Below are 25,061 nucleotides of genomic sequence, written 5' to 3'. Positions count from 1 at the left end.
CTATGAGGAAAACTGAAGTTCAGTGATCCTGTATTTCACAGCTGAAATCTGGAAGAGAGCAGAGGAAAAAAAAGTAAAAAGGCAATCACTGAACTTTCAAGTCTCAGTTGAACCTGCCTGCGACCCATTGTGGTGGGCTGATCCCAATGAGCAGCTGAGCCCCTACTGAGCTTCTCACTCACCCCGCCCCACAGCAAGAGGGGCAAGAGAATCAAAAGGGCAAAAGCTATGAAAATTTGTGGATTGCAATAGATGGGGGGACTAAGTGAAGGAAAAATAGAAAGTGGGGAAGAAAAAAAAAGTGATGCAAAGGTAATCATTCCCCTATTCCCCCAGCAGACTGATGCCCAGACCAACTCCCTCAGAAAGATTCCCCCCTAATTCTTGCTGAGCATAATGTCAAAGGGTGTGGAATTTTCCTTTAGTCTGTTTGGGTCAGCAGTCCCAGCTGTGCTCCCTCTCAGCCTCCTGCTCCCTGGGGACAGGGGCAGAGTGAGAAGCAGGAGAGGCCTTGACACTTTGCACATTGTACTCAACAAACACAGTGCTGTTATCAGCCCTGCTTTGGTCACAAGCTTCCAACACAGCCCCATACCCACTCTTAGAAGAAAATTAACTTCACCCCAGCCCTACCCAGCACACCCAGCCCTACCCAGCACACCCAGCAAGCTGCAGGCAGTTTTACAGTGAAACTGGAACTCTACAATTAGTACATCTTGGAGAACAGCTGGCTGCTATTGCATGTGTTAAGCTTACAGTACGAAGAGAGTTAGAATCATAAGAAGGCTTGGGCTGGAAGGGATTTAAAGATCACCTAGTTCCAAACTCCCAGCCATGGGCAGCGACACCTTCCACTTGACCAGGTTGCTGAGGTCCCCATCCAGCATGGCCTTAAACACTTTGAGGGATGAGGCATCCACAGCTTCTCTGGGCAACCTGTTCCATTACCTCACCACCCTCACAGTGAAGAATTTTTTCCATTAAACACAGCTTGTTTAAAGTAGCCCAGAGCTACCCTTCTAAAACATTTCAATGTTAAAAGGAGTAAGCATATTTAAATATTTTACACTGTATTTCCTATCCTAGTTGTTGGCTGAAACTGACTTCGATGAAAGGTCATCTTAAGTATGTACACACAGAGGATGTAAAGTTTTGGTCATTTATTTGGTTATGTCTGAATCCTTAAAAGAACATGGTTAAGGCGAGAGATAAGCATATTAGTTACAATTCATATAACAAGTAATAAAAAGATTTGAGTATCTGTACACTACTTTAATTACGGTTACTTAATGACTGATGCCTTGAGCTATATCCAGCTAGGTGGCATTTCTGTGTAAACAGTATTTACTAGAACAAAAAATTAACTAGTACTAGCCTTACTTCTAATATGCTATTTCAAATCTACTCTTGCAAACAAAAAGCAGTAAAAATACTCATTTGTCTTAGAAAGCACAGCATTGTCCTGGGTAACAACATGTAGCTTTGCAAGTGATACCTGGTTCCTTTAGTTGCAATGCCTTATAGTAGTAGTAAGCTAAATAAAAGACCTATGAAAAGAAGTCATAACACAATTGGAATTTCACATTTGTCAAGCATGTAAGGCTGCAAGTTTTACAGTGTGTGAATACACGAGATATGTTGAACGGTGACATTCCCAGCCATTTTAGATGCAAATGCTTGATGCAGCATATCTTCTCTCAGCCTCCAGAAAGGCTCATGTGCAGAAGAAAAGAGATCACTGAGTATAATAGCCCAAGTTTAGTGGAATCATCATTATATATATGTACACAGACATCCATGGTGCAAGTTTAGACTTCAGGAACGGAGTGATCCATCAGGCTCTTCACAATGCTAGTTGCCATCCTAAGGAAAAGGAAAAGGCATTCAGTTTTGTAAGACAACTACAAAAGACCACTCAAGCTTCTGCTCACAGTAGCTGTGTCATTGCCAGCCCTTTAATACAAATTAAAAGCTGGACTTCTACTCCACTATTTTTGACATGTTGCTAGAGAAAGCTGCCCCAAACTGCACCCCCAGACAAAAGAGAAACCCACAATACTCAACATTTCTAGCACCTGAGCTATGTTGTTGGTATGTTTCAGGGTATGGGCACGTGTGCAAAGCAGAGTACAAGCACAAAGGAAGGAGAGCAGGGGAAAATGTGGCTTTTAGACTGAAAACTGCTTTGTAAAAAGAGGATACCAAGCCAAGGGGATTAAAAAAAAAAAATCCAGGAAAAAAACCTCAATTACACCTGAAGCATTATTAATTTCTAGCAACTTTGGAAACATTTTTGCAGGACAGATTGAGCTGTAGAAAGCCATTGCTGCCAATGGATTAGGAAAAAAACCCAGAACTATCCTGCCAGGAATCACTTTTATGTCACTGGAATTAGTTGTGCTACAAACATTTTAGTTACAAGGTAAGAAATACTTGTGGTATCCAGCCATTTAAAGTCCTCAGAAATTCAGGCTTTTCCAGAGAGGAAATTCAGGTTTTTCCAGAGAGGAAAAGGCAAAGGATCATCACAAACATAGAATAGGTTAAAAACTGTACAAACATATGCCAATTTGACCAAAACATCATATTAAACAAATTTTCGGACATCCCCATCCCCTCCTCCAATCTTTTGTAATTAGGTCTTATAATGAACACATTTTATAGTCACTGTCACCTTGATTATAATTAACACCACGGCTGCATTGTATTACCTACCTCTTTATTATATAGTCATAAATACTGGAAGGCATGACAGTGATGGTCACTACATTTCCAGCTGTTGCCAAGATGTCTGCAACCTGTGAGTCCTGTTAGTAAATAAGAAGTCATATTAGCAACACAACTCAAGCTGACTAAGAAAGCAGCAGTTCAAGAGCTTTTTCTAGACACATTTCACATGGCTTCGAGCCCCCTCCAACTCCTTGTTTGGAGGACTCAACCTTCAGGACAAATCACTGAAATTGCAACACCACTTCACAGATGTCTGGTTAGGAGTATCTTGCATGAACTGACTAGAGAAGGGACACAGACATCATACACAGAATTTCTGCTATAATTTGATGCAGGCTGGAAGGAGGAAGCTTACCCTTCGTTTTCCCAGCAAGGTTGGACTACAGATAAAAACTGAGGGTCAGCCTCAACAGGCAGAGGCAGAGAGGATGAGAATGAGCTGCCCTGACAACCAATACAAAACTGCAAAGAAGCCCAAAACATGCATGTCTCTCCAGTCAAGTTACCTCTCATGACTGAATTTTTGATTTTATGAACATTAAACAATATATTACAACCTTTTCCCTCTCCAAAACACACTTACTATACAAACATAAAAAGCTCACAGCCGTCCACACCCCCCACATAGTACTTATTTTACCTTCAACCCAATTACATTCTGGCCATTTATTTCACAGATGTTGTGCTCTGTCAGAAGTCCATTTCTTGCAGCAGAACTGTCTTTCACTATTGAAGTTATTTTTCCATTCTTGAATATGAAACCAACATGGCCTGTGCTGTCCTTATGCATGGTAATAATTCGTTCAAAAGGTCTAAAAAGACATTTAAAGTACAAAGTAATGTTTTCAGTCTACTAAACCACAGAAATAACCACATGCTATTTTAGCATCTTTAGCTTACAAAAAGTAATTGTACTCTAAGAAACCCATACATTATCTATAATTACAAATTGTTAGGTTTAACTTCATTTTGTTAATATTTTTATATTAAAATATATTTGTTTATAAACCTTACATGTTTTCCCTGTTCTAGAGATATTTCACCCTCTGGATTAATAATAATACAAAAATCCCGTACAACATCCACCCACCCACCACCACAACCAAACAAACGCAAATATCCACTAAAAATTAAGTTCTCTACAAACATTACAAGGTCAATAAAATAGCACAGGCAGTTTCAACAACTGAGATTCTGAGAGTACAAGGCTTCCCCAACAACATTTCTACTGCTGTAGGGACAATAAACCTTTAAATTGTGTCTTAAAAAGGCAGTAGATATAGGAAGAGGGTGGCATGTTGGGCACAGAAGTGGTAGACAGAGCAGGGAACCTACTACCACAGTATTTTGATTCAGTGATTGAAGTAATTGCCCTGATCAAAACAGCTGCGCTGCACTGGGTCAGACTTGGTTCTTAAGCAAGAAGGAACATGGAAAAAGCTTTGAGGCGTATGCTTAGTCACATGAAGTATCATCTATCTTCCTGCAGCCTACAGGCCTTATGTTTAATCTCACCTGTTGTTACTACATACAATTAGCTACAAGATCCTTATTTAATACAATTGAAAAAACATATTGGGTCATCAAGCATGCTTTTAATAAAACTGGAATTAATTCATACATAAGCAACAGAGTTCACAAGAAAAGCTGTCATGCTACGTAAAATGTAAATGTATTCATTAATACAGCAAGCATTGTGTTACTATCTTTTATTGCTGGCTTTCACTTACACTAAATGAAAAAAAATTGTATCCGAAAAAAAGCACAGAACTCTTCAATTCGGAGTTTAAATTTAAACTTGTGCCATCACTCACTCACTAGTTTATCTTGGAAAAAAATTATGTCTCATCATGCCCAGGAAGCTTACAAGTTAAGAACCATTTTGACTGTTTCCACAAAAGGGAACATTTCTGAAGATCTTTACCACTGAAGTACATGGACAAACAGATTCCGTTAAACCTGCTCAAGCAAGGGGAGACCCCAACCCCACAGAATTACTGAGAGATGGATAACGACAAATCCGTAACTGTGCTTGGCTTTACCTGTCCCGAATGATCATTGAAATCCTTTCTGCAGAAGCCTGTTTCAGAACTTTATGTGCTTTATCAGAACTCCATCCTGCACAGTTTTCACCATTGATCTGCAGAACTTGGTCCCCAAACCGCAGACCAGCAAGGGATGCTGGAGAGTTTGCCTGAACTAACTGGACAAATATACCCTACAAAAGAGGAAAAAAAAAAGGGAGGGGAGGAGAAGGGGAAGTTCTTGGTTAAAGATGAAGACGACCAGTCACAGAACACACAGCCCCTTAAAGTTTCCCATTCTACACAATACCAGCCAAACAGACCACCCAGAAGGACTTGCTAATTATCTCTCCTTAAGAGGCACTTGTGAAATTTCAGTCTGTTTCTAGATGTATTTAAAAGTCTGACAGATAATTAATGCTAGATAAAAGTTCAAAAATGAGCAAATCTGTTCTGTCTAGATATCTAAATATTCAAGAGAAAAAAAGAGACATGAGGGTAACATTAAAGTCTTACGCAAAGGAGTAAAATACTTGTCTGTTTTAACAGGTGTTTACAAAGCTATTTCTAGTCCAAGCATCCCTAAAAACAAAGTAAAGCAAATATCAAAGCAAATTATAAATAATACCTTTGGGAGGGAGGGGTGTTAAAAAAAAAAACACCAGCCCATGCTACTCTAAGAAAACCCCATTTTCTGCATTAGAAGATCTACAGAAAAGTATTTTAACCCTATATGCTATCTTCAGTACAATTTTTTTAAAAACACTCAGATTAAACAGCTAAAATGGTTTAAGCACCTTTTACAAAAAAGGAGATGATTCTCAGCTGTGGTTTTTCAGGTCGTATAAATAAAACACGTGGCATTAAACTGCAGCTGTAAATTCAGATCCTAGCTCAGACAGCTGGAAATCTAGTTAAAAGTCTAATAAGGACTTGAATATTCTAGTAATGGATAAGAAACCATTATACAGAAGACTATTTTGTGACCACACACTAACTTCACTACTAATACAGTCCAGCAGTAAAATCTCTAGAGGCAAAAGCAACTTCTACACTTACATTATCAACAGACTTAAGGCGAAGTCCAATTCTGCCATCTTGATCTTTACACAGAATTGCTTCACGGATGCCTTGCTTAATTTCTGCTCTGCGAATTCCAATATCATTTCCAGTCACTGGAGCTACCATGTAATTAGTAGAAGGTCTTGTTACCAGTTGCTGATTAAAACAAAACAGCCAGACAACTTACTTTCAGGTTTTAAGAGCAGCAGTATGTCAGTCTGTATGAAGTGATATTTTAAAAAAAACAACACACAAAATCAGCCACAACACCAGCTGTCCCCCACCCCCTCCCAACATTGGAAATGGACTGCTCAGTTTCAGAACAGACTAAAGACTAAAACAGGCACTGCTACTTAAATAATTCACCTCTCAGTCAAGTATGGTACTTAAGGCAAATGATAGTCTGCTCTCTAGAATGCTAGATACACATTTAGTCTTTATTTTGTTTTCTAGAATATGCTTGACTGGTACTTACACCCTGTGGCTGTGCAGCTGCTGCCACTGCTAAGTTTCTCTGCATCTCTTCCTCATTGATGCTCAGGCCCATATACTGAGAAAGTTCTGGATACAATCTGGGGTACAAGCCTACAGGAGAACAACGAAACAAAAATCAATACAACTGTTGGTTTAACAGAAGGAGCAGTTAACTGCTTTTACATGCACAATTACTTTGACAAATCTTGTGCTATTGTAATTATTAATTATTTAATTGGAAAATTATGACAGAAGATCCACTTGAATCAGGATTGTTATTGTGGCCTGGTTTAAAAGAGTAACCAGACAAGCAGCACTTCTGAGATAAAGAACTTACAGAGGACTTTCCGTTTCAGTTACTCTATTCACCTTTTACAACACAAATAACGATAAATGCATGGTGACAAGTTCCAAAACTAACACTGTGCTGTATTCCATGAGGACATGCCCTTAAACACTAGAACTTCTGGGAAAAACTACTCTCCTCCCCACCCCAAAAACCAGGTGTGCTGAAGAACACACACAACAGAGACCTTCTACCAAGTTCAAAACAGCACTGCTTCGCAAGAGGCATTCATAACAAGGATATTCCCGATCCCAGGCATGGGAAGGTTTCTGCAGAAGCCTCCTGGCTGTAAGGCCCCCACTACAGTCTGCTTTGAGTCTTCAAGACAAAGTAGCTGTCATTTTCTCACAGCTTCAAACTGAAGGAGCTTTATACATGCCTCTCAACAAGAAAAGACACACACAGCCTTTAAAATATCCCTCTATACCCAAGCGGAGGGAGGTGCAAGGAGTGGGAGGAGAGGAAGTTGAACTGACAGACTTGTCAGGCCTTGAGCTGAACAACTCTAGAAATAAACCTGATATTGCTCTTGACATTCCACAGATCATTAACTGGTGCCATTTAACAAGTGCCAGTTATGAGAGCTCTTAAGAGTCCCCCTGACATTCTCACTAAGTGAGTGGGGACAGAAAAGCCTGCTTGGAGAGAGGGGGGTTAATGCAAAGGAAGGCTTTGGAAGCAGCCACACTCCCCAGCACATAAAGCTTAGGTTTCTAGTGTTCATTTATGGGTATAAATGCATAAAAACAGCTATTCTAAGAAACCATGTCTGACCAGCAATGGAAAGTAACTTTTCTGGGAAGGAACAAAGGTCATTGCAAGGTGAATGCCAATATAAACAAGACATTTTTTTGCTCTTTAATATGCTGCTTTGCACGAGAGTTGTCTGATTGTATTTCTGGACTAAACTGCTAGCTTATAGCTTCATCAATATTGATTACAAGCTTTTGATTAATAAATTTTCTATTTTTGCTTGCTTTTTCAAGCCCCTAGGATTATACACAACACAGCACAAGATTTCTGCAGCTACACAATTTTTTTGTTTTGTTCTTTAGTAAAGACCACAACTCAGGATGCATCTCTGCTGGCTGAATTACACTCTCATTTGAAACAGAGTGCTCCAAATAGCAGAACCCATAGCAGAACACAAAAGCTCTTGATGTTGTAGTCTCCTGTCTGTGTCAGGAAGAAGAATTTCCAGTGGGTCCAGCACATCCTATAGATGATGTAAGGCCTTCTTTCATTTGGGATATATTGAATGATTAATCACTCTTCAGCCACACAGAGTTCCAGAGCAATTCACAGACAAGTTCATGTCAAAATTATGTTTTGGTTCCTGCTGGCCAAATACTTGCAGGAGAATTGTAACTATGGACAGCAGAAAAAATGCTGCCAAGAAGAGACTGCTGAAGCAAACTCAAATCTGGTCTGGTGAGGTGAGGTCAGACAAGTATCCAATCCAGAAAGGATCTACTGGAGGCAACTCTGGTGAACTATGCAAACTCCTGCCTTAAAGTCATCTTAGACACACAGACAAGCAGTCAGAGAAGACCTGGAAACAAAGTTCCATCCACCAAGCCTTAATACCTGATCCACCAGCCTTCCTGACTGCCATTCCAGCACTGCTGCTGGTCTCGCTAGTTAGAGGTTTTAGGCCTTTTAAACCAAGTGTAATTTATTAATCCAGAGCTCCAACCTCAAACATACCTGTGCATGGGAAAAAAGAAGGAGAAATGGATACAAGTCATTCAGCTTTAGATCTCATGGATTTCCCACCATACATTTGATTCCAAAATCTGCTGGAAGCTTAATGTTGACTAAACAACAAGATTAAGTACCACCTTCCTGGACACTTCTCTTGTTGACAGAGATTTGTCTGTCTGTTCCTGAGCGAGCTCACGTGTAGAGGAAAGACTCTGACTCACGCTGTCCTCTAAAGTGTACAAATATATATGTGATAAATAAGGACAATTAAGTGTCTGAGGTAAGGGCTAAACAGACCACAAATGGTACCAACATCAAATCTTGTTATGTTAGGCTCACTTGGAAAAGGTTTCAAACAGAGAAGGGCGACTCCTAGACACAACTTCCTTTTATAAGCAAACACTGGTTTTTGACTCCTATAGATGCCTATTTGACCCACAAGGTGGGTGTTAGCATTTCTAAATAGGAAATGTAATTAGGGTAACATTTATTTCCCTCTGTAAATAGGTTAACATATTTATAGCTATTTTTGACTGTACTGTTAACTTTAGGATTTCGTAACTGCTTTCCACAACATTAGGATACTGTACAGTACATGAGCTTACCTCCATCACAAGCAATTGGAGCAGAAGCTTCAGACAAGATTGCTGGATTAGCTGGATTTGAAGAAAAGGCAGTCTGAGCCTAAAAGCAAAGAAACTCACATATGTTAATTGTGTATAAGAAAAAGTAAACATTATGCAAGCAGGAGACTCAATATTTTCTTTTTTCTTGTACATGCTAGTTACTATTCATCGTGAAGTAATGAAGTCAATCTTTTTAAGTGAAATAAATAGCTTCAATACAACATGCTGTAATAGTACCAAAACTACTTTGGCAGATCAACTCACATCTTCCTCAGAGACAAAGCCACAGTGATAATGTAGAACAGCCTTCCTGTCAACCTGTTCTGTCATCAAACAAGTTAAAAAGCCTTAAAGGAAACATTACCTTTGTCCAACAAAGCTTATAACTAAGTTTTAAGGTACAACCTTTGGCAGAGTGTTTTGCTATTACTTTTTTCAGCCAGATAGCAGCAGTTTTACTTCTTCACACCATTTACAGACATTATTAGTGAGATCCATAGTTCTTTTCAGGTGTCAAGTTCCACACAATCCAATGCTACTAGTATAATATCTTCTGAAAGAAATGGACCTTCCAAGATGATTTTTCTACAGCACTTGCCACTACAGTGAACACATAAAGCCGTATTTCTGTACTGCGGACTGGCTTACTTTACTAAGTTCTCTTATATTTGTGAGTCACTTTCCTTCCTTCTCAATATCTCAGCTCTATTTTTTGGCCTTGTGTGCTCATGACCCATGAAAAACACAGCCTTAGAGAGGCCTCTAAAGCATGATGGAAATAGCTATCCCAATAACTTTCCTGAGGTTGAATGTCAAAGGTGTGGGGGGGAAATTACTCAATGCATAGTGAAACATTATGCTGAACAGGACACATAAATTATCTAACACAGCATGACAGTAAAATTACTTCATGATGTTAAGGAAATGCTTAAAAATAGAAGACTTCTTAGTCCTGTAAGCTCCAGGAAGTTGTCTTTAGAAAAAAAGTTTCACAGCAAGAATGAGTCATTATTTAGCAATATCACGTGTATTTAGAAGCACAGGCTCCAACTCAAATGATGGGCAAAAAGAGCAGGTTGGAATAATATTTAATGTAACATGTCTGTTTGTTTTAGCCAGCAGTCATTTGAATCTTACTCACTCATTGCAGATACAGAAGTTGTCTTCCAGCACTCTGCCCCCTCTTCTCCTAAGAATGCTCTCAGACTTATTTAAAGAGACAGCATTTTTATAATGCATTTTTTGGGAGAAGGAAACAGTTTAGCTTTTGATGCCAAAAGGTTGAGGGACGTGATTCTGCCTTTCCACTCTGCCCTTGTGAGACCCCCACCTGAAGTGCTGTGTCCAGCTCTGGGATCCCCAGCACGGGAAAGACATGTTAGAGCAGGTCCCAAGGAAATGGTAACAGAAGCAATCAGAAGGACAGAACAATTCTCCTGCGAGAAAAGGCTGAGAGAGCTGGGGCTGTTCAGCCTGGAGAAGAGAAGGCTCTGGGGAGACCTCACAGCAGCTTTCCAATACTAAAGGGGGCTTGTAAGAAAGATGGTGACAGACCTTTTAGAAGGGCCTGTTGCAATAGGACAAAGAGTAAAGATTTTAAACTAAATTAGATTTGGACCAGATATGAGGAAGGAGTTTTATAAATTTAGGGTGGTGAAGCACTAGAACAGGTTGTTCAGAGAGGTGGTAGATGCCCCATCCTTGAAGACATTCAAGGTCAGGTTGGACAGGGCTCCAAACAAAGTGATGGAGTTGAAGATGTCCCTGCTTGTTGCAGAGGACTTTTACCCAACCTATTCAGTGATTCTATGAAAAGTGTTAGTGATAATGGAATGGCTTACTGATTACATTTATTATAATTTTCAATTGTAATATAAAACTCTAGCAGTTGGTCAATAAGAGGCCAAAGGAGCACGTTCTTGGCTCCAGGCTACTTATTTTTCAGTTCAGCATTACCAGACTGTAGATAAAGGACTGTGGTTAGATAAGAACAATGGAGTGGGTGGACATGACAAGCAGAAATCCCAACATAGCACCCACAACTTCAAAAGCTCCACCCCACACATACAAACACAGATGAGACAAGGCACTGCACTTCAGGATAGCACAGGAGAGTAAAGAAGCTGCTTTTGCAGTTTGCTTGATTGCTTCCCAATGAAAACAGCAAGGACAGAAGTAGAAGCCACCTTAAAACACACTATAACTCCTTGCCATTGTTTAAACAGAGAAGGAACGCAAGTTAGGTTCAGGGAAAAGTAAAATGCTGAAGAAAGAACGGAAACTCCTTGTGAAATAATCCACGTCAAGCTTCTCATAGAGTTTTTAATCCGTTAAAGGGTTTTTCATTATTTTGTTTCACAGATATTTTTTAGTTCTCATCATGTCTAATAATAAAACTACCAATATTCTTACACATAAAGGGTTTTGCACAAAGCTGATAATCTTGGATGTACTGTGAGAACTGGTCACTACCATGAAATAGCTGGAGGACAAGTCTGATTCCAGATGGCATTAAGACAGCCAGTGGGGTTTTTTTGTGCTCAAATAACCACAAAAGCTTTCTGCCACAGAGTTGGACATTGGGAATGAGATGCGGCAGATGTATTAGTTTAGTCATCAAGTCAGAGTTGAAGTATGTGAAGAGACTATGTTCATCTACTTAAGACCATGTATCCATACTTCAAAAAACCCAAACATATCAACATATGAAGACAAATTAATATATAAACCAAAATAAATATATCCAAGTGGTTAAGTAAGCATTAATCATATTATCAAGCTACAAAGCAAACAGTTTGTCTTTTCCCTTTCAGAGTGAGATGGTAAAACAAGTTCTCAACTACAGTAAGCCTCCCCTTTCCTGGATTAAATATCACCAGATATATTATTGTCATCAAAACTCATCTTTTTTAAAGTCCACCATACCTGAATAACTTTGTCCACCTTCAGATCTTCTAGGGAAGGATAGAGAGACATTTTGATGAAGTCTTACTAGGTAGAGGGCAGACTGAAAAAAAAACAAATGGGAAAAAAAAACCAACAGGATTAGCTCTCGGATATTTACTGAGATCAACTCTTAAAAAATTTTTTTTAAAAATAAATTAACAAGACTAAGTGCTAAATAAGTGTTCTGTGACCTGCCAGTCAGCAGTAAAGATACCTGGCACTACAGATGAATTCCATTAAGACTACCCATTTAATCTGTTATCAACAGCAGCCTTTGGCTAATAGGCTTTATTTAATATGCTTAGCACTGTCAAAGTTTAGGTCTCAATAATGAGAAAACCTACACAGAGAAAAACATTTCACAGGAAGCAAAGAGAGACTTTTAGGAGGCCAAGATGCAATTATGATGAGGGCAAAGATGAAAAACCTACAAAAACTCTCCTCCCAACTGGGACAGTATTTTATACACAACTGCAGAAGCTTCCACTCTGTCGTCCAAAGTATTTAAACACTTCCATCCCTTCTAATATTCCACTGACCTGCTTTCGGCTGGGATAGAGAAAATGTTCTTCCTAGTGCTGTGTTTTGGATTTAGGATGAGAATAATATCGATAACACACTAATTGTTTTAGTTGTTGCTAAATAGTGTTTATACTAAGTCAAAGACTTCAGTTTCTCATGCCCTGCCAGTGAGAAGGCTGGAGAGGCACAAAGACCTGGAAGGGGACACAGCCAGGACAGCTGACCCAAACTGGCCAAAGGGATACCACGTGGCATCATGCTCAGCAAATAAACTGGGGGGAAATCTGGCCAAAGGCATGGACATTGGTCAGCAAGTAGTGGCAATGTGCATCACTCGTTTTATATATTCCAACTCTTTTAATAATATTTTTTCTTCCTCTTCTGTCACATTAAACTATCTAATTACATCAACCCATGAGTTCTCACTTTACTCTTCTGATTCTCTTCCCCCATCCTGCTGGGGCAGGGCAAACCAGCAAGCAATTTTGTGGCACTTAGTTGCTGGCTGGGGCTAAATCATGAGATCCAGCAAGAAGCCACTAGAGAGAACTGGCTTCCCATGTCCATTTACAACATATTAATTGCAGCAAGAGACCTGTATAAACTAGGAAGATTCAGTCAAGTGGTGAGTTTCAAAATACAGAGATTCCAGGCTGATTCTCATGTGATGTTGGGAGAGCCCTATGACAACTGATCAGGAAGTAATACAAAAAAAACAAGAGGGGGAAGAAAAACCCTCAGCAAAACCAAAAAAAATAAACCACTTCACATGGTATTCTAAGGCACCATGCTGAAATCCAGCTCTGCTAGAACCAGTCACTTGACACTTCAGGAAATCCCATTTTTCCAGAGCTTGTTCACTCTCACTGAGATCAGCTGAACTTTTGAAACCCACCTTAAAGCATTCCACATCAGTATATGGGAACATTTTAGTGAGAGGGATGGAGAGGAACAGAAACAGAAGATAACAAAATGTGATAACAGTTTTGCAAGTTACAGAAGGCACTGAGAACACAGTTAATACAGAAGCTTTATTAAAAGTTTTTGGTTTGGGGATTCATTTTCTCATCCAAAGAAAAGAGGTTCTTATTAATGTAGCAATTCAGCAAAAAATTCAGACTAAAAGTGACCACTGCATAAATCCTTGAGCTATTGCTTCTTGAAGTACAGATATTAAGTTAGTTTCTAAATGAACACCACACACACATGCCTAATGTGATACTGCAGTAACACAATAGACATCTCTTCATATTACACTAAGTTCATCAACAGCTTTTATGCTTGTTCAGCAGTGCCCAACAGCTCCAGTATCATGTCAAACTGCAATTAAAATTTTAAAAAAGCATGCCCCAAATGTGACAGATCTAAACTGTAAACACGTGGCCTGCTATCTTACAATAATTAATTGCTACTGATTTTTTTGATTAATTATTGCAATTCTACCAAACATAGTTAAAGCCTGGAAACTATAAATAAAACACGCACATTTAAGGCCAGTTTGAAGTTCTGTTTTAATCCACCATTGACGTGAAACAGTGAAATGCTTTTGCTCATCCAAAATGGGTAATAGCAAACATAAGCCAAAGCTCTTGGTCAGGTAAGTGATCCCTGGATGCTCCATTCTGCTGCTCACACACAGCATCGGACTTGGCATCTCCTTCTGTGCTACAGCTGCCCTGGTAGATTCAGGTGCTGGCCCAAGCACTGGCACACGTCAGCACACTCCTGGCAGCAGGCAGAAAAAGAGGGCAAGCCAAGGACAGTGTGTTCCCAAAGGAGTCACCCCACGGCAGGGCAACAAGGGACACAACAGCAGCACTTTGCAGGTGGTGATCTCTGGCATCCACACAGCAGCAGAGCACAGCCCAGAGAGTGCCGGGTCCCCTGTCCCAGTGACCAACTTCCACGGTACACCCTGGCCAGCTTTATTTCTCCTCCCCAGACCAGTCTCTGCACACAATTACTTGGTTACGTTTGTCACAGACCAGCAACTTCAACCTTCCACTAGTTTATAAAGAGGAGCACAGTGCTTTCTGTAGAAAAGCATTAGCAAAGCTAAACATATACTAGTTTTCAGATTACGTAAGACAACACTCCAGAAGTTTATCCTGCCCCTTGACAACCCCCTCAGTCTCCCCTCCCCAGCCAAGGGTTAATAAACCCAAGTGTTTGTCAGCAAGGATCTTCTGGGCTGGCTCCCGCATCATAAACTCACCAGTTCCTAGTTCTGGTTTTCCAACTAAATAGCCAGAATAACAGTCACCACTGTAACTGCATTCAGTGAGCTCATAACTTTGCATATGGTATTTTCAGTTTCTGCAAAGGCAGTTGTAATACAAATACCCAATGTTAGATAATGCAAGAGCCACAAGAATACTGTATTTAGTTAAAAATAAGACTTTTCAGTAACACTTGCCACTGTCAGGGACCACCAGCAATTGCAGGAAGAACTTGTCCGCAACTTCTGTGCAATGTTATTCACAGTACGAACATGAATATCAGCTGGTGCTGTAACAGCTTTAGGCACTGAGGAGTGGATACCAAAAAATGTTAGTCACTACAACCTCCTCTTCTCTCTTAAAAAACTACACCAATATCAGAATCACCTTCCCCAACCATTTCCATACTTCCACATACTGTGAGGAGACCAAGTGTTCAGGAAAGCAGAAGTGAAAACCAAAGAGCATGGGGCAGGAGCTCTAACTCAGCTGGTGACCACTCAAAACCTGGCAGTAAAGACTTCTCCCCCATTCAGTACACTTGGCTGGAAAGTCTGACCACCAGTGCCAACACGTCTCACCAGGCAGATGCTGTTTGCCAAAGGGAAGCGCCGGGCCACCGATCGGAGAACTATGAAAGGCGTCACTCGTGACTCCCTGAGCCAGCCAGCAGGAAGTCTTGAGGGGGGAGTGATCCCGAACTGCTTTCGCTGGCGTGCCTGGGAGGACACAGGCTTCCCGACGCTTTTTCCAGGTCGAAAAGCATGAACACAACATAGGATGATCCTGCTAAACCCCAGTCTGGCAGCCTGTAGTGACTGCTGTCTTTGAAAGCACCAGCAGCCAAAACTGCGGGAGGGGAAGAAAAACCAAAACAAAAAGCGCCACCCCGTATGTCTTCCTCCTGTGGCCCGTGGAAAAATTACAGCAGGCATAACGTTGGCACCTATATCGGAATACTGGTTCCCACTTCTAGAAATTAGAAGCTTATGAACCCCAAAATTCATCTTTAAAGCAGATGCAGGACAACACCTCCCAAAGGTCAGGCTAAGACATCACGAACCAAGGAACGGTTTCGTAAGACACGATCTCTACTAATAACTCAGTACTTCCCTTCTCATACATATCTAATTAGCCTGGGAGCAATTACCCTCATTATCCGCTCAGCTCCGAAACCTGCTGCCTCCATTTCCCACCTGAAGCAGGGCTCGCCTGCCTTAAAAGGCCCGTCCTATCACTCCACCGTTGCAGCACCTTCCAGCCCGTCTCAAGAGACGCTAACACAAATGTCCGAGCCTCCCCCGCGCAGCGGCCGCGGAGCCGCAACGGGAGGCCAGAAGACGCTCCCAAACCCGAGGGCCGGACACAGTCCGTGGCCTTATCCACTCGCTGCTTTCCCCGTCCGCGGGCGGAGGAGCCCCTCGGGCCGGCAGCGCCCCGAGCCCGGCTGAAGCCGCCTTCCCCCGGCCGGCTGCGGGGAGCGGCGGCCCCGCAGGAGCACGACACGGCTCCGCGGCTGGAGCGGGGACCGACACCGCCCTCGCAAGCGGCACAGCGGGGCCGCCTCGGCGCCGGCCGCCCCCTCCCCGCTCCGCCATGCCCGGCCCGCAGCCCCCCACCCGCCCGCCCCCGAGGACCGCACAAAGGGTCGCGGGGAGGGGACCCCACCCGCCGGCCCCTCGCTTACCTCCGGCCCAGGGGGTTGTTGGATGCCGTCCGTCGGGGCCCGCAGTACGGAGAGGAGCGGCGGCGCTAGCGACTCCCCTGGATCCCGGCAGCGCCGCTATGCGTGGGGTGGGGGCGGTGGCGGAACTGGTCCGGCCCCGCGCATGCTCCGGCGGCCGCGGGGAAGGGGAAGGGGCCGGGGCCGGGGCCGGGGCCGGGGCCGGGTTCAGCTGCTGGCGGCTGTGGGGAGCGAACGGGGTGGCAGTGGCCTCGCGCCCCTCTGGCTGCTTTTTTCACGTAGAATCGTGGAATCATCAAGGTGGGAAGAGACCGTCAGCATCATCCAGCCCAGCCGTCCAGCCGGCACTACCGCTGTAACCACTGAAACACATCACCCAGCGCCAGATCCAGACGCCTCTTAACATCTCCAGAGATGGTGACTCCATCACCTTCCTGGGCAACTTATGCCGGTGCCTGACCACTCTAACAGTGAAAAACTTTATCTAATATCTAATCTGAGTAACCCTGTTTCAGCTTAAGGCCATTTCCTCTGGTCCTCTCACTGCAGGCACGGCACAAGAGACCGGCCCCCACCTCACCACAACCTCCTGTCAGGGAGCTGTACAGAGTGATGAGGTCCCCTCTGAGGCGCCCCCTGAGATTTTCTTGTTTTAGTAGGGCCTTGGACTCATTCGTTTGCTTTATTTGGTTGACAGCTGTCATCTTCATGGAGGAAAAAGTACGATTTTCTGCTCATTTTCCTACTTTTTTCGCCCCACTGTAATAAAGCACGCTCCACTAACAGCCCCGAGTCTGCCTTGTTTTGCGTGTCTGCCGTGGATGGGTGAGCTGTGACACATCAGAGCCGGAGTGACCGCATCACCTGTCCCACGGTCCAGCACCTGCCTGAGCCTTCTCCCACGGGCAGGCGTCAGAAGGAGAGCTTTTATCCTGAAGAGGCTCCCCTGAAGGAACCATGATGTGAAGTGTACCAGCGACAGAGAAATCCCAGAACAAGCTCGGAAAGAGGTTTTCATAAGTCAATTACCATAACTACCCCCATTTGCCTTATTTAGAGTGTGAACTTCTCTGGCATCGGTTTTCAGTCTTTCCTTCTTCATTACGATTCTTTGCCCGTTGTCAAATCTTGCTCATCATACAGATAATTAAATGTGCTAAGTGCCTTAGAGCTTCTCTTCACCTAAGAATCCAGAGTGTTCAGTAGAGGAGTTTAGCAGTCCTCCAGCACCGAGGAAGGAGGTCTGCTCCCACCTACAGTCTCTTTTCGCTGTCCTCAGCCAGTCCCAGCAGCTGTCGAGCTCTTCTGAGGGAAAGCTTAAATCATTGCCCCAGTAGAAATCAAATCCACCAAAAAACATGAACGTTTTTCTGCTGGTTAGTGAGCCATACTGGCAATAAAAGGCTCTCTTAAGCACAAACATGAGCCAGAGCAAGGGAGTGCGTGGCTGGAAACAGGAGGAAGAGGAAAGAGGCCTTATCCACTCGCTGCTTTGGATTGCAAGGGAAGGTTGTTTTGCTTCATTCTGGCAGTGACAGGCTGTTTCATCATTTGAGTTGTTTGCATAATCATAACCTTAGTTAAGCTAAACAGAAATTTTGTTGCAATATATGTTTTTCTGTTGTTGCTGCAGTATATTTTCCAGTTCTTGATTCTCTCCAGTTGCCAGCATCTTTGGTGAGCCCCAAACTGGGGGGGGGCTGGAGTAGCATCCACAGCAGTGCTGGATACAGAGAAACAGCAACTCTCCAGCTGCTTGGGAGGCTCCTCTTTCCATATCCAACAATCCACCAGACTGGAACCTTCCTGCGTGCTACCACCTGAACCATTGGCTACTGAGTCATGCAACTACGGGTCATTAAATATATATGAAGTGAAATCTTGGGCTTAGGGTATAAGTTCATAAAAATCCTGTGTTACATGTCTTCTGGGCCAGGAGGAAGGGAGGGAATCTAGCTCTGGTTTAATAATGACAGATGATTACTGCTTTAGAAGTGCTAAATTTTCTATGTAGCCAAAGGAGATTTTAACATAAGTGAAAGTTAAAAACTGTGTGCTCAGAAGAAGTGTGTAACTCTTCATCCTGAAATGAGCTCAGTGCAGTGAAGCCCTGGACCCACCCTGTAGAATGAAGAGAACTGTAGTGTTCATGTAGCATGGAAATTGCAGGTGTGTGGTTGACAGTTTTCCAGGTTGTGCAATTCTGCTGGGTGCCAGTGCTGACAGCTGAAGGGTGGTGTTTTCTTTTGGTTTAATGTTGAATGCTCCTCTCATTGTAAAGACCTTTCTTCTCTCCAGAAAGCTAGGTTGTTATTTGCTGTTTTCTGCATTACTTTATCTCTTTGTGGTCTTCCAAGACAGCCTGCTGTTACCCAGTGAGCAGCCTTTTTCAGTGGATGTCAGACCTGCACTGTCAATGCACCTTCCCTGATTTTACCCACAAGACTGTAATGGGTATTCATTTTCTTTATGATGATGTCTAGCCCAAACACTTGGTTCCATATAATCTATTACTTCTTGGGCATACCGTGTGTGGGCCATTACAGATATGTAATCTAAGAACCAGCAGAAGTCCAGGTTATGGGCAGCAGCTCTGGCACCATGTCCACGTATGGGACATCCACCTTGGTATCAAAAGTGAATCTTATCATCCTCATCTCCCAATATATCATGAAACATGATTTCAGCAAAGATTTTGAAGAACTGTATAAGGCTTCTTCTTCTTCTTGCTTAGGAACAGCTATTGTACAGGGAAAGATTATGCATTTCGTACTGAAAAGCTTTCTCAAAATTGTTGTTCATTTAAATATAGGAACAAAACATAGTAAACCAGAAAGATAATTGCTGAAAAATGGGCATGTCTAATCTGTGCAACCAGTGCAGTTTGGCGTGTCTCAGGGTCCTCATCCTTCAAACACACAGACCAAAGACAATTCCAGCTACTGGTCTAGTTTTGTTTCCTTCCCAGGGAAACCAAATGTTGGAAAGGGGTGGTATGTGCTTCAGTCACTCTGTGACATGAGCTAAGCACCTGGGACAGGGCAGATACTTCTGTGCCCGGGAGTTTGGAGGGGAGCTGAAGGGCCGGGCCATATCTTTCTAAGAACTCCACTGAGACTGGGGAGCTCTAAGGAGTCAGAGGTGCATTGCCCAAATAAATGGCTCTAGATTAGTTCCTGAGGTATGTGCATCTATTGTTTGAAAGACATGGAACAAATGGCCAAGTTATTAGACTTTGCATGTTGAAATTAGAATACCCATGGGCGAGTGTGATAATTTTCCATTGTCAGTGTACTCTTTGTGGGCTTTTTAGTGGTCTAGTGCCAACTTTCAAAGAATAATAGAAACCACCTACTGATCAGTATCAGTCTCAGCTGTTGCAAAAATCTCAATAAAATAATACATAATTATTACTGAAAAATTCACATTTCTCCTTTGAAGCTGAGAACAGGTTGTACTTTTGTTTGTAAGGAAGCTCTCCACCCATTCCACAATGAGATATTATTAGTGGTCACTCAAAACATGTACAAATTGTGCAAGATAGCACCCTGTCAGCACTGGAAACAGAATAATTGTATTAAGGTGGCTCCATACCTGGGGTAGTTATGAAGGAGTTAACGTGTCTAAGCCAGATGCAAGGAGTGTCCAGACGTGTTGTTTGTATTTCTAGAACGAACTCGCCCCAAACCAGCTTAAAAACTGTGGGGCTGCTTTGCACTGAGCTGTGGCTCTAGACATCAAATACGAGAATTTTTGTACTTTCCGTATGGAAACAAGAATTTCAGCATAAACCCCTGTTATGCCGAAGAGATTACATTACAGGAGCTTTGCCCCAGTAAGGTACTTAGCATTAGACTGCTGGGTCACTTTTTTCCTCATTTCATATTTTTTTGGTCTTGCCTTTTAAGGGCATTATAACATATTACTTTCACTGTGCCCTCCTCAGCCCACGGGGTGGATTGCACTCAGTGAGTGATTTTCCACTGTTCAGTTGGCAGTTTCATGCCCGATTTCCTGTCTACTATTCAAACTCCCCTCTAAAGATGGAAATACTAATGTTGTCACCATCCTTTCTAAGCAACACTCTAACATCTGAGTGCTGTGCAAACAGTTGCTCATTTATTTTCTTTCCTAATTCCTGGGATACAGACAAGGAATTCAGGTACTCAAGTTGGATATGCTCGTAATACATTATTCTGAGCCTCAGTTCTACAAACTTGTGTCTCATATTTGTGGGAATACAGGAGATATTTTGTTAGAGCCCCACCTTCCTGACTTCACTCACGGTTGCGTGCACCCAACACCTCCGCAGATTAGAGCTAGAGCCTCTGTGGGGCAAACAGAAAATGAGCAAAACACAGGAACTGCTTGTGGAGAGCCTGGAGACAGGAGTTATTTGTCATTGCAGGAGAGCTCTGTGGCACAGGTGAGAGCAGCATCCAGCTCCACAGCCTGACAGTCCAGGGCATGAGCAAGATGTCATTCATTAGACACCTTCCAGCCTTTGCAACAGATGAAGAAGAGGCCTAGTAAACAACAGGCTGCTTCATGAGCCAGTCCTAGGAGACAGGAGACAAGAAGGAGGGCCAAGGAAAGGGTGGATTGGAGCTTTACACAGGCAGGCAGGAGGAGTGATTGTGTTCTTCCCGTGCCTAATCCACAAGTGGGATTTTGCTGGAAAGGACTGAAACAACCTGGACAGTTATTTCCTGCCTCTGAAAAACATGTTTCAGGATTTAAAAATCTGTATTCTCTGTTTTCGTATTGTGAAGACTAGGCAGGCATAGTAGAAATAAGGTGTATATTTCACAATAGCTGTAATTTTTTTCTGTTTAACTGTTTCCCCAGGGATTCAATGTCTTTTCCTTTCTCCTGGGACCTCTAAATTAACATTTTATACATTCATGTTAGATGCATTCTGTTTCAGGCCAAGGCTGTGGTCTAATTTAGGTGATGTTCCATGGTCTAGATGAAGTGTGAAGCCAGACAAAGGGGCAGACCACTCTGCCCTCAAAATAATAGAATCATAGAATCAGAGAAGGCTTTGGGTAGGAAGAGACCTTAAAGATGATATCATTCCAAACTCCTGCCATAGGCAGGGACAGTTCCACTAGACAGGTTTCTCAAAGCCCCATTCAACCTGCCCTGGGCACAATTGCTTGTGGCAAGTACAGCATGAGGAATCATGAGCTCTGATGCCCCAGTGGGAGCCTGGATTTGTCTTCAAATGCCACCAAGGATAAATCTGAGCAGACATCAGCCTCTGGGATGGGATGGTGGGACAGAAGTGGGCACTTCTCTTACTCTGCTCTGGCTCCTGGGGCTGCAGCCTCTGGCAGAAGAGGCAAAGGAGAGCTGAGGCCAAGAGCAGCTGCTCCAGCAAGGCTCACTAGTGGCACCTGTTGGAGAATTTTTATGGTACCCTCGAGGTGAATTAAACACACCCTTGAATATAAAAGAAGAAGTTAATGGACAATGCATTGGGCAGAGTCCCATCACAATATGCAGTTCTACATGAGATCTGCAAAGATGCATCACAAACAGATTCCTTATGTACCCATCACCAAATCCAAGAGTATTTGCATGGGGCACCTCAGCCTGTGGATCCACCCCTCACCCAGCTCTGCTGCCCACAGTTTGCCCCTGAGCTTGGATCCCTGAGCCCTCTTATTCCAGGATGGCTGCAAGACAAAGCTGAGACTGTTTCTTATCTCATCACCAAGGGAAACTTCACTCCCTTGGAAGGAGTCTGTTCTATCTCTGGCATTCCTGCTTCCAGCCAGTTTAACCCCTCCTTGCCCTCCATGCCAGATTATTCCTCAGTCACACATTACCACTGCTGAGCAGGTATAATTAGAATTTTCCTTTTATTTCTCTCACCACTGGAGGTCTTTAGACCGAGCCAAAATTTTCTGGGGAGACTGTTGTGGGAACTTGAATTGCTGTGAGCAATCAGGAGATGGCTGTTCCAAAGGCATGTGTTGGTGTTGGCACAGTGCCCTTACTTTTCTGGGGAGCTGTCTCCACGCTGACTCAGCAAGTCAGATGCTTCCCATAGCTCCAGGAGTGGGTTTTGGCAGTCTGCCACTGCATTTCTGACCACACCAAACCTGTTTAGCTTATGAGACCAGTCTTGAGCTATATAACTACCGGAGCACCAATGTTTGTTTGTTTCTTTAAAAAAGCAATAAATTGTCCCCATTCGTACACTAACCAGCTGCTTAAATGCTTCTGTCTTTTACCTTGTGTTTTGTCTTTATCTTCCTGTTCTCTGCAACATCTACCTGTCACCCCTCTTCCATCAGTTTTTTCTTCCTATGTTACCATGTTCTGTTTGTGTTTTTCTGTTTTAATTTTTGCCTTTCTACCTGTGGTTTGTCTTTTCAACTGCAAAACAAAGCTGTAAGAGGTATCTCTCTGATCTTTGCCTATTTAAGTCAAAAATAATATAAAAACATATTGAAAGAAATAAGTAAAATGCAGTATTACAGCAATTCTGGTAGTGGAAAATTAATATTACTTATTAAACAGGAGCATAGAGATTTTTTTTTTTTCCAAATTAGCCATCTGCATTCAGTTGCAATTCAATTTTCTCAGGCCAGAAGGCTGATTCACAGGTAAAACCAGTGGACTGTGCTTTGGACAGTTTATTTACTCCCATATTCATCTCTTTTTAATCTAATCTGGACAGTTGAACAGCCTTACATTTTGAAGTTGGTTTCATATTATGTCTGTTACACCACCATTTTCTTTATTTTTCCTTTCTTTTACACAATGAAGACATTGTTCACTGCCGCAGCTCCCTTTGTCTGAAAAAAAAAAAAAAAGAAAGAAAATGAAGAAAGCTTTGACTCATAGAAGTATGATCATGAAGAGAAATGTATCACAGAAAAGAAAAGTGATGACTGGCAGATTTCTGCTGCAATATATAAAGGTACTCACTCTTCAATCTTGGCTTGTATAATCCAGTAAATGTTGTATTATAAAAAGTACAATATAGATATAGGAAAAAGAAATCTTCAAGTAAATCTTGAAGTAGAAGTAGTAGTAGAAGGACATGTATTTTCCCTTTGAAGAGTAAAATGTGGCTCAGTTGCATAACTGTGTGCCCCACACTTCTCCTTCTTTGCATTTTGCACAGTCCAGTGACTCTTAGATCTCCATTAAAAAACATATTTATATACAACCATTCTTGGCAAAATTTTCCATACCTAGGCAACAGGCTTGCAAAAATCCACCAGGTATGCTCTCAGAGAATGGTAGAATGATCCCTGTGTTCATGTGTAGATCCAAAAGAAAAGTAAAAAGATTCAAAACCAGAGAAGACTGTTCAAGGAAAGCTGTGCTGATGACCTCCCCCATTTTCAGGCTGTGGATCCTTTCCAGCTGCATTGTTAATATAGCTTCTCCATTTTTCCCAAACTTCTGGAGACTTCTCCAATCCCAAAGTGGCCTAATAGCTGTTGAAATCACCATCACAGGGAAGTCACTGGTGGTTTCCAACTACTGTTGGCTTCTCTGTCCCCTTAGACCTGTAGTGGCCATAGCCAAGAGAAAAGTCCCCACTGTGACTACAGGTGCCAAGATGGCTCCCAGCCAGAATGTCATCTTGCCAGTAGGATGGTGGACCTTTTGATTTCCTTTCACCCTGGAGTGATGGAGGTTGTCCTAGCACAGGGGATTGTTTCAGGAACCAAAGGAGCGCAAAGCCAACCCCACGGCAACCTGATGTGAGGTTTGCCAAAGTGGCCCAAATCCAGACTGCAGAACCAGAGTAATACCAGCCCTTGCACAGAGAAGATGGAAATAGGTGTAAACAACAGAGTGGTTCTTAAGACGCCACCCTTCTTACAGAATAGGTACAGGTGTCACTGAATCTCCGTGGCTTCTAAATGAAGATGTAGACTGAACTGTGAGTGTGATGAAGGAGAGGACGTGAAGTAAGTGCTACAATTAATGGATGCCTAACTCAGGCAATGAATCACATAATCTTAGAATGGTTTGGATTGGAAATGAACCAATGTTGAAGAACATCTAGTTCCAACACCCGTGCCATGGGCAGGAACACCTTCCACTGGGTTACTCAGGGGCCCATCCGCCCTGGTCTTCAATACTTCCAGGAATGGAGAGTCCACAACCTCTCTGGGCAACCTGTTCCAGTGCCTCATCATCCTCACAGTAAAGAATTTTTTCCTCATATCTAATCTAAACCTGCCTTCTTTCATTTTAAAACCATTACCCCTTGTCTGATCACTACATATTTCTGCAAAAAATCCCTCTCCATATTTCTTGTCAACTCCCTTTACATACTGGAAGGCTCATAGCAAAATAGGAACTAATAAGCTACAGGGCAGTGCACCTCTTTAAAAGGGAGGAAAGGAAGGAATTCGGAAGGAATTCGGAAGGAAGGAAGGAAGGAATTCGGAAGGAAGGAAGGAAGGAAGGAATTCGGAAGGAAGGAAGGAATTCGGAAGGAAGGAAGGAAGGAGGGAGGGAAGGAAGGAAGGAAGGAAGGAAGGAAGGAAGGAAGGAAGGAAGGAAGGAAGGAAGGAAGGAAGGAAGGAAGGAAGGAAGGAAGGAAGGAAGGAAGGAAGGAAGGAAGGAAGGAATTCAGAAGGAATTCGGAAGGAATTCGGAAGGAAGGAAGGAAGGAATTCGGAAGGAAGGAATTCGGAAGGAAGGAATTCGGAAGGAAGGAATTCGGAAGGAAGGAAGGAAGGAAGG

General features: G+C 42.7%; 1 protein-coding gene and 1 long non-coding RNA gene across 2 annotated transcripts; one reads left to right on the top strand and one right to left on the bottom strand.

Moving 5' to 3' along the window:
- Positions 1–1,145: 1,145 nt before the first annotated feature.
- On the bottom strand, positions 1,146–16,449 carry LOC104690367 (syndecan binding protein). Its single transcript, XM_039571040.1, has 9 exons — positions 16,341–16,449; positions 11,892–11,973; positions 8,946–9,024; positions 6,292–6,401; positions 5,814–5,972; positions 4,773–4,948; positions 3,371–3,542; positions 2,716–2,807; positions 1,146–1,863 (listed from the first exon to the last, which is right to left on the bottom strand). The coding sequence occupies exons 2-9, from the start codon at positions 11,940–11,942 to the stop codon at positions 1,809–1,811; spliced, it is 894 nt and encodes a 297-aa protein (XP_039426974.1). The 5' UTR covers positions 11,943–11,973; positions 16,341–16,449; the 3' UTR covers positions 1,146–1,808.
- An 88-nt stretch (positions 16,450–16,537) lies between these two features.
- Positions 16,538–17,122, top strand: LOC109144797. The gene is made up of 2 exons (XR_002045790.2): positions 16,538–16,788; positions 16,887–17,122. It is a non-coding gene; the product is annotated as an uncharacterized LOC109144797 (long non-coding RNA).
- The last annotated feature ends 7,939 nt before the right edge of the window (positions 17,123–25,061 follow it).

Source organism: Corvus cornix, chromosome 2 (genome assembly GCF_000738735.6).
Source record: "Corvus cornix cornix isolate S_Up_H32 chromosome 2, ASM73873v5, whole genome shotgun sequence".
Lineage (NCBI taxonomy): Eukaryota > Metazoa > Chordata > Aves > Passeriformes > Corvidae > Corvus > Corvus cornix.
Note: the sequence above shows the minus strand (reverse complement) of the source record. Positions and strands in the feature narration are given on the sequence as shown.